Source organism: Nestor notabilis, unplaced genomic scaffold, assembly GCF_000696875.1.
Source record: "Nestor notabilis isolate BGI_N333 unplaced genomic scaffold, ASM69687v1 scaffold5775, whole genome shotgun sequence".
Taxonomy (NCBI): domain Eukaryota; kingdom Metazoa; phylum Chordata; class Aves; order Psittaciformes; family Psittacidae; genus Nestor; species Nestor notabilis.
In genome coordinates, this window is record NW_009927762.1 from 14478 (window position 1) to 24649 (window position 10172).

The 10172-nt window shown below is 39.5% G+C and overlaps 1 protein-coding gene across 1 annotated transcript in view; it reads left to right on the forward strand.

Annotated features, from left to right (window-relative positions):
• Window positions 1–10172, forward strand: part of MATN2 (matrilin 2) — a gene marked incomplete at its 3' end in the record, with an annotated part of 49097 nt that overhangs the window by 6522 nt on the left and 32403 nt on the right. The window contains 1 exon segment of the mRNA XM_010014191.1: window positions 7578–8147. Coding sequence (XP_010012493.1) covers window positions 7578–8147 — 570 coding nt within the window.

A 10172-nucleotide genomic window follows, 5' to 3' on the forward strand; every position in this document is an offset into this window, starting at 1 on the left:
TTTGTAAGTTTTCCACAAGGAGTAAAGAATAGCTGCTGCTACAGAAAAAGAGTTATACTAAATTGCAAATGCTCTTTGTATTTCTGAAATTGTTTGCTACAACCCGCACAGATTACTGTGAAATACTGTTTTTGTTTGAAGAAGTTTGCCTTGACAGTAATTCACTGAGTAAAATTACAAACTGGTTTTATGTGTGTATTCTCAAAGAGCTCAAAGCCTCCTCTGTGTATTTTGTCTTGAAGGAAGATCAGGCCAAAAGAAAGAATATTGAATGCTCAAAAGTGAGGTGATTTTGGCTTCATTGTGAGTACTTTAGCTTAATAATTTAAAAAGTACATATGTGTAAAATTAACTTGAAAATTCTGGAAAAAGCATTTGCATAACTTGAGGAACATCTCATTTTATAGTAATAAGTGGGTAATCAGACACTAGTGTGAATGAAGACAACATGCTTTTAGATTGATTTGGAAGCTAGAAGACACCGTCTACTTACTTAAGTACTGCTGAAGTGGTAGAACAAATGGTTTGCCAGTGTGCATGATGGACCACATATTTTGGGTGGAGGAGGGGATTGCGTGTGTCACTGTCCCATGGTGCTGTTTCTGAAGCTGTTCTGAGAAAGAATCTAATCCTTAGACCATTACCAATGGATAGAAATACGTGGTTTCAGGTCAGCTGATCAATGAGTAATGCTGAGGTTGCTAACAGGTTTCCCTGTAAACAAAGTCATGGGTGACTTTAAAAAAAGTATGGATAGGAGTTTTGAAAATGTTAAGTTAGTGTCCTGAAAGCAGAACAGCACAAACTCATTGAGGGCACGTTTTTTCACTGGATTTTCTACACTGCTACCAACAGTTACTTACTTTATCTATTTGTTTCTTCTCTATTAATTTCTGTGTCCTTCCGACAGCACCCCAAGTAGCTGTAGTGTTGTTTGATCTTCAAGGAGAAAGATATAAAGATCATCTTCTCCCATAGAAACACCTTTTTTGTGATTTGTTGTTTTATAGATGTGTGCAGAGAAAGAGAGTCACAAGGCACAGGAAACACCTGCAGGCTGTCTGTGGGTGAATCTAGGTTCAAAGTACTGTGTGTACTACAAGGTTTCTCTCTGGTGTGAGCTACACTCAGCTGAGAACACATTACATTTGTTTGTCAGGAAGCAGCAGGTAGATGTTGCTGCCAGCACTGGCTTGGTGGTATCAGGATGCTTCATCCTTCTGTCCAGGTGTTCTCTTGCTTGCATGGGAAAGCAACCTGCTCCCTGGTCATCCTGACCACAAAAGCAGGTTTGACTCCTGTCAGGAAACCAGACAGTTTCCATCTCAGAACAGCTGAAAAATGCAGAAAGAACTGAGAAACTTGAGAGTATCCCTACACCATACTTTGATTTGTGCCAGAGGCAGCACCAGTCTTAGTAAATAAATGAAGAAATACTAGGAGTCAGTTTTGGGACTGTGGAATTAGAGAGACTTCATGTTAATAATGACCTTGTTATTTTGGAAAGGATGACAGGGGAGGAATAGAAATAGTGAGGTGAAATGAGAACAAGATAATGGACCCTCCTGTAGTGACTGATAATGAAGCGTTTGCATGTAGGAAATGGAAATCTGTGGGCAACAGTCTCCTGCTGTACAGTTCTTCCAGAAGTTTTGGAAGTTCAGGAAAGATTTTGTCAGAGGCAGTAAAGAAATGTCTGGAGGCTGCGTTGCATTTAGAGATTGTTCCCAGATGAAATTTGTAAGGAGGAATGGGTGAGCTGCCAAACTCATAATGAATCTTTGTGTTATGGCCAGAGGCCTGTGAGTCTGGGGAAAGGCTCAGAGCAAGGATGGGGGCAGGTCTTGGACCCAGGGTCTGTCCAGAGCTGGCAAGAGGTGGAGTCACCTGCAGAACCAAGTACAGCGTCTATGTGTGCCAGGAAAGGGGAACTGAGCAGTTTCTAATGTTCGCTTCAGTAGCTAGGTATGGTTATACCTGAAAAGCACCATACCATCCTTTGTCTTTGAATTAAAATGAGAAAAAAGAAAAAGAGTGGTAGCTAACTTGCACAAAATGTCTCACTAGAGCCAAGAAATGCTTGGAATTACTGCTATTCTTCATTTACTCTTGGGAACAACCACAAAATGTGTTTTCTAAACAGGAACAACATTATATTAACTGCTGTGTACTTCATGCTTGACCTTTGCAAAAGAAGCTACTGCAGTTTCCTAGAAGGTGTATGTAGGTAGACACAGATATGTCTTTCTTCCCATCTGAGTGGTTGTTTTTTTTTGGTATATTCATAGAATCATGGAATAGTTAGAGTTGGAAAGGACCTTAAGATCATCTAGTTCCAACCCCCCTGCCATAAGCAGAGACACCTCACACTGAACCACGTTGCCCAAGGCTCTGTCCAACCTGGCCTTGAACACCGCCAGGGATGGAGCATTCACAGCTTCCTTGGGCAACCCATTCCAGTGCCTCACCACCCTCACTGTAAAGAACTTCTTCCTTATGTCTAATCTAAACTTCCCCTGTTTAAGTTTGAAGCCATTACCCCTTGTCCTACCACTACAGTCCCTAATGAATTATTTGCAAATTTGAGTATTCTTTACTTATATGATTGTATTGTAAGAAGATTAAACCTTCTTGATGAACTAAGAAATCATCTGGAAATAGCACAGAACCTGCCAAACCCAATCTTTCTGGCTGGATATCTAGCTAGGGAAAACCATAATTCTGGACTTTAAGAACAAATATTTGACACCCAGCAAGTTCATACATTTTGAAACAAATTTGGTAGGAGTTATACTGAGATTTATAAAGAAAGAAGTTGTAAAGAAAAGAGAAGCAAGTAAGGTTGAGGGTAGAGGGAAAATTAAATAATAAAATGGCAAAGAAGATAAATTGAGGAAGAAGTTTTATAATGTGCTAGTGGGAAGTATAGTTTTCTTATTTAATTCTGAGTCAAGACTTCTTTTCTGTTACTTGAAGATAAAGTCTAAAAATAAACCTCGTGTTATTGCTGGCAGTGTTTCAGGACATGTAATTTTTTGTATATACATTACTGTGAAGTGAGCTAAGAAACACAATATATTGAGTCTTAAAATTGCCATTAACGCATTGCCTGCTCAGGCAATAGTTTTTCTATGATCTCATTCTTTCTTAACTGATCTCATCCTTTGTTTTTGCTTAAATTATCTTACTCTATAACAAGCATCTTCATGGAACTAGTATTTACTCGGTATTACTTTTTCAATGTCTTAACTTTGCTGTTTTATTTACCAAACTGAGCTAACGTCCTTTTGCTTTACGTACACCAATAGCCTTCTTTAACATTTATCTACTCACATGTTATTAGGATAAAGACCTACATAGCCAAATAAGTAATAACCAGACTTAAAAAAGTACTAAGGAGTCATAAAGATGTAGCACAACAACAGAAAATAACTGAGTTTTAAACAATACATCTTTTCAAGGGAGTTGGCTTGCAAAAACTTTTCAAAAATCACCTTGTGATCCATCTGGGTTCTTTGAGTATGTCCAGTTTAAATACCCCAAAATGAAAACGTTTGAGGAAATCCAAGTAGTGCCAGCAGACATTCTTGGGCATTGGGATGCCGCTGTTACTGTTGCTGTTTAGTTGCTGGAGTTGTTTCTGGCTCCCAGTGATTAGCACTCCCCAAGCAATTCCTGCACGTGGTTCAAAGGCTAAAGGGGGACAGGGATTATTCCCAGTAGACAGCTTGCATATAGCCACTCTATTTTAGAGGAAAGGTGAGTTTAATGGATGCAGGCCAGCTGGCCTTTGAGCTTAGCTTGTATCTTAGACTGCTCTCTGGCAGTGAGACCAGTGATTTGAAATGGTCTGCTTTGGTACTATTAAATACCTTTACCTTACAGAGTGTTTACATCCACACTGCTTATTAGAATGGGTCCCTGGCTCATGCTGGTATCATGCCTGGGGATTATTTGAGAAAATGTTAGTTGTCCTAGGACAAACAATACCAGGAACTGTTTGTTCTAATAATTTTACAGCCTAGAAGAGTCAATTCCAATGCCCAGGAAAACTCCCTGGTGCTGCTTTAGTTATATTAAGGCAATGTAGCATTAGTTAGAAACAAGCTGAGAGCGTACAGACACAGTCTCAGAAAGAGACCCTTCGTGGGTGAGCGAAGTCAAAGCAGTGAGAGCTTTGTCAAAGCCAGAGTGAGTGTTCAGGACTGAACATAATTTGCTTTGAGAAAGGAGTCAAAGGAAACCCGCAGGGATCAGGGAAAATAATTTAATAGAATTTTCAGCTTTAGAGGAAATTAAGATGCTTAATGTGAAGTATTCTTTTAAGCTTTATCTATCTCTCTCTAGTTGAATCCAAGCAGGATTCTTCCAAGTAGAACTGAAATTTCCTTGCATTGTTAATTTTGCGAAGATGGCATCACTGTAACTGTCGTTTACAGACAAACAGAATGTTGAGTGGGGAAGAGAATTTATTTAATATTGACTTGACCCTCCCTTGCCTTGTCTGTCCTTGTCTTGCCTCTCCCGTCCTTTCCTTTGGATAATACAACTCACACTAAGGGGGTTTTAACTTTTGTGTTGGCAATACGAAACCTTTGCTGACTTAGAAGCAGGTTTATGGATGAGTAGCTCTTTTCAATGAGTTTGTCACTTTTCATAAATAGAGTGGAAGTGAATTACTTTTGGGTATGAGGATGTTTTCCAAAGTTGTGAGAAAGTCCTCTGTTTAAAATGAGGGTTGGTGAGAGGAAGAGGTTATAGTTTCAAGTGCAAGTGCGGACGCATGCAACTGCTAAAAAGGTATCACTGAAAGTTTATCTGAGGGGATGGGTGTTCAGATCTGTTAGTCATTACTGATTGACACTCCTCAAAATACCACCCAGCTGGAGTTCTGCTTAAAAAGAGGTTTTGTTTTTCATGAAGCCCATCTCAGCTATATCAGCTTTGATAATTACAAGGTTATTAAAAATTACCACCAAATCAGAAGACAAAGATTTTAAGTACATTTTGGAAATGTGTGGTATTTCTACAGATAGAATTTTGCTGGTGAAAGCAGTTTTGAAATACAATGTATTGCATGCAGACTGATAGATTTTTCTGAAGTAATTTAGTACCATGGGCTGTGCTTCTGGGACAGCTATGCGCTAATGCTGTCCAGGATTTTTCCCACCAAGATTCATGCCTGATTTCAAAATACATAACTGGATCTCTTCAGCCTGGCATCCAAACCTTTATACTCAAATTAAAAGGATTCAACACCATGGCTCTAGTTTCGACTTGTTTTAAGGGAAGTACAGTAACAGTCATTTTACCCTTTTCTGTCCTTCCCCTCATATACACACAGATATTCTTAGCCTTTTTTTGTAATTATCTTTCTTTCCCCTTGCTCTGCTCCCACAAATCATATCTTAGTGTTATCTTTGTATTAAAGTTGTGCTGGAATATTTCATGTTATATTAGTAAAAATAATTAATAATTACATATGCCATTAAGATAATTAGATGAAAAATAGTTATTTCAGGATATTTGTATCCCATTAGAACTGAAATTCTGTTTCTGCTCAATTTGGCTTGCATTCAACATCCTCTGATTTTGAAAGAATAAGCAACCCGAGCATATTCCTACGCTTATGAATAAATCCATACTGTAGAATGCACATGACTAAATCCAGGCAGTCATTTGTATTGTCATCAAAGGGCATTTTTATTCTATGCCCACAAATGTTCTTGGTAATCTATGAAAGAAGCCTCTGAGTTAGGAAGTGAAAACAGGCATCTTTCTCACCCCTCGCCTTGGCAGGAGTACGACTAGTGTTCAGCAGCAGTCACCAGTGAACCCATGTAAAGGCTTGTTAAGTCTTTGATTGGCCCACTTGTACTTGCGCAGTATGACATGACCTTTAATTACACAAATACTACTTTTCCACCAGGCGTTTGCCTCATTCATTGCATAAGATAGATGAGAGTGCACTGGGAATTGAATTAAGTTGGGCAATAAAGGGAGATTAGGGATTAGGGTTATTCAGCTTAATAAGATGAGGACACCAGTGCAATTTGATGAGCATTCTTGCCACCTTTTATCTTCCAAGCCAGGCAGACAACTAGCTACTAGGTTTGTTTGCAGCCACAGAAATTTGAAAGCATGAGCGAACAGACATGCTGATTGGTCTATCTAACCCAGTATCCTGTCTCTGACAGCAGTCAAAAGTGGTTGCATATGAAAACGTTAAGAACAAGACAATACAACCTGCAGGTATTCTCCCAGCTGCCAGGCTTTTGTGGTTTAGGGATTTCCTAATCTGGAGGGGTCTTTGATGTATTAAATCTCAGTTGATTTCTCTTCACCAGTATCCCATTAAGCCCTTTAAAGTCCTTTTAATCTTGTGCCACATGCAGCCTTCTGTGGCATGGCTCATACCTCACTTCCCCTTGCTTGTCTCAAGCCTGCCGTGTGCTGGCTTTCTGTGAATGGTCCAGAGAGTAAGACCATGGTCCATTCTCATCATGCAACTCATGCTTAAGTCTTACATTCTTTCAAAAAAGCAGGATGCTAAGCAGAAGCCAGAGGATGTAGTCAGGGTCCCAGAAAGCTTGTAGTATGCCCAGAAGGCAGCCAGCCTTCACTTCTGCTGTTATCCATGGCAGCTTTGCCTCTGCCTATGCAATCATCAGATATAGACATATCCTGTGGTATTTCTGCTTCAGTGGCTCTTGGAAAAAAAAAAAAAGACTGCTGTTGGCTGAAATAGATTTCAGGAAGTGTATGAGTGGTCTTTTGGCCAAGTTGCATGCTGCGGTGGACAACAGGATTTTCTCTCTGATGCAGCCACAGAATTTCTGTGTGAGATGCTGAATTAGTCCAATGCATGAGACTTTTCCCAGATGGCCATTAATTATGTGTTTGAAATTATAGGGTTTGATTTACAGAAGTGCTGAGCACTCACAGCTGCAGTTGATGTCATTGAGAGCTGTACTTTGTACATGCAAAGTACTGATTAATGCCAAGTTCCCTGAAAAATCAGACCCTTCACGTCTTCTATGGGTCACTGCAATCAAGTGATGCTTTTGACCTGAATTTCCGTGTGTTCTGTTTTCCCTGTTTGTTACAGAGGACAGATACCTGACTGATAACTGACTCATCACAGTGTTAGATTTCTAAGTTCGCAGGCACTACTTCAAAAAGCATTACAATGCATCCCACTTAAGTTGTAACTATGTAATTCAGAGGGGGTTTCTATTCTGTGTGGGATATGAAGTCAGGATCTCAAGAAAAATGACGTAACAGGGTACAGCACAAATATCTGCCCATTCCATTGCCATTGGCCGTTCTGGGGACTGATTTCACAAAAAAATAAAATACGTAATATATACTGGTCAGATAACAGGCAGCTTTTGTTATTTACTAGAGGAGAAATTTGTGTTGCCGAAGTAGCTCTAGTTCTGGCATCTCCTATTTTTCCTGTATTTTCCCAGCACTTGTGTTTGTTAAGACAGCATTTTTGAAATATCAGGTCAACCTAAACTGATTTGCGTTTTGAAATTCTTGTAAAGCATTTTTGTTTGCATTTTGCCTTCCAGAAAACACTTGCAGCAAAAAACGCCTGGACCTGGTGTTCATCATTGACAGCTCTCGCAGCGTACATCACTACGACTTTGAAAAAGTGAAGAAGTTCATTTTAACCATCTTGCAGTTTCTGGACATCAGTCCTGATGCCACCCGCGTAGGTCTGATCCAGTACGGCAGCACAGTCAAACAGGAGTTTTCACTTAAGACATTCAGGAGGAAGCAGGATATTGAAAGAGCAGTGAGGAGAATGATGCACCTGGCAACTGGCACCATGACTGGACTGGCCATTCAGTACGCAGTGAATATCGCATTTTCAGAGTCAGAAGGAGCTCGACCTCTAAAGCAGAATGTGCCCCGAATTATCATGATAGTGACGGATGGGAGACCTCAGGATCCAGTGGCAGAGATTGCTGCTAAAGCACGCAACTCGGGAATCCTGATTTTTGCCATTGGAGTGGGGAGAGTAGATATGAACACGCTCAAGTCTATTGGCAGTGAACCACATGAAGAACATGTTTTTCTGGTTGCTAATTTCAGTCAGATTGAAACACTGACATCTGCCTTCCAGACTAAACTTTGTGGTAAGGATTTTAACTATAGTTCTGAATGCAGAGGTGAAAGTGAAACATGGAAAAAAGCATGCATTGTAATTAAACTTGGTTTTTTTTTACATGAAACCTTGTCTGTTAGAATTTACTAGCTAGACAAAATTCAGAACAGCAGTCATACATATGGGAAAAAACTAATTCTTTTGCTGAGTGCCATAAAATGTGATCTAATTCCTAGTGGTCATAAGCAGTGAGGCAAACACGCGTATCATGTTTTTTTCATTCATTGCATAATAGCAATAAATTTACAACCCTCTGCTATTTGAATATTAGATAAGTTGTTTCATCTATTGATTTTATATGTGATCTCCCTTAGTACTGGAACTTCAACTTGATAAATCATCTTTTGGTAATTTAAAAAGAACCTGGAGTTCATGGATTCCTCTTCCAAAGCTTACATATTAATTCTGTGCAAACAATTACCTCTGCCCATGTGTTGTGACTGGAAGTGAGACACAGAGACATGATAGTGGTTTTACTCCATCCATTTTAAATATGGAAAACAAGGAAAAGGCATTACAGTGATAGTATTTATTCATAAAGTAAATATTTTAATAGGTAGTAATTTACAACCTAGAAATCGCTTCCATCTGTTACTCCTTTGATAAGGAATTACCTTTCACAAATACCATGGCATATGTAATTAATTTTATTCCAGTCCGTGCACTTAATATAATTTTGTTTTTTATTTTTTCCTGAGACAGATCTGAAAGATCTTCATACAGATTTGGCATTAAGCTGAGGCATTTTCAGCAGAGTCCAGAAAAAGAACGCATGGTGGGGTTGAATGCTCACTCATCCCTAGGGACAGTTTTGCCAGAAAAGAACTGAGACTTATTGTTGAGATAGGCTGGAGAATTTTCCTTACTTGGTCTTTTCCAAAATTGTTTCAGACTAACAGGGCTCCAGCTGAACAGCATCAGCACAAAACTCCAGCTGAACAGCATCAGCACAAAACTCCATCACAGACATTCATCAGATAATAGATTTTTTTTTCCCCTGTTTCTTCTTTGCTGTATAATTAGCTGGTGTAGTAAGATACATTTAAAAACCAAGAAAGAGTAAACTAAACATGGATTGAGAGTTTAAATGGAATGAACAGCAGAATGCTTCAGAACTTCATCTTATTGAATTTTTTTAATTGCATTTTAGAAATAAATCCAGTACAAATACCACTTACTCATTTTTTTTTTTCAGATTAGGCAGTGTCCAGTAAATGTATTAGAGTTTTATAACTCACTTTTAATCCAAACACATGTGATCCTCAATAAAAACACCCCACACACACAGATGGAGGAGTATGGGAGGTGACAAGGATTGCTGCTGCCTCCTTCTGTCAGGTAATGCCTCCAGTACCTTTGTTGTGTCAGGAATTGAAAGTGAGATTCAAAAACGCACTTGACCCAGATGCAACAGAGAATTTAAGTTCTTAGATTCTTATGGATTTCAGGTTAAGGGACTCAGTTACTGATAGGATCCTTAATATTTTGCTGAGTCTGGGCTGTGAAGCAGCGTTCAGCTTGCTGAATTTCAAAAGAGCAGCGTAAGAATCCGTAGGCTCTGTTTCCTAAAGCACCTGCATTCCTCCTGGGAAACATGGTTAGTTTTTTTAAGTCCTCCCCAGTGCGTACCCAGAGGCAATATCATTGTAGTCAAACATCTGGACACCTTGTTTCTTTGCTAGAGCAATTGAAGGCAACCCTCTGGTCAAGTCTTCTGGCACGCAGCCTGCTGGCCTTCATGCTGTGGGAAAAGACCATGGCACCTGAGCTTTCCTTGTGTCTGGATTGTCTTCATGTCCATGATAATGTGTTTTCATAGTTCCTGTGAAGATTCCAGGTTTCTGGCCAAGTGATGAAGCTCTGTGGGAAAAATAAAAAGCAGACCAAGTTAGCTACTGTTTACCCATATGTGGCAGAGATCACTCAGTGCCTATCAGCTATATTCTCAGAAGATTCCAAATAAACTGTCTGTGCTCCATCCTCTTCCAAGTCAGGC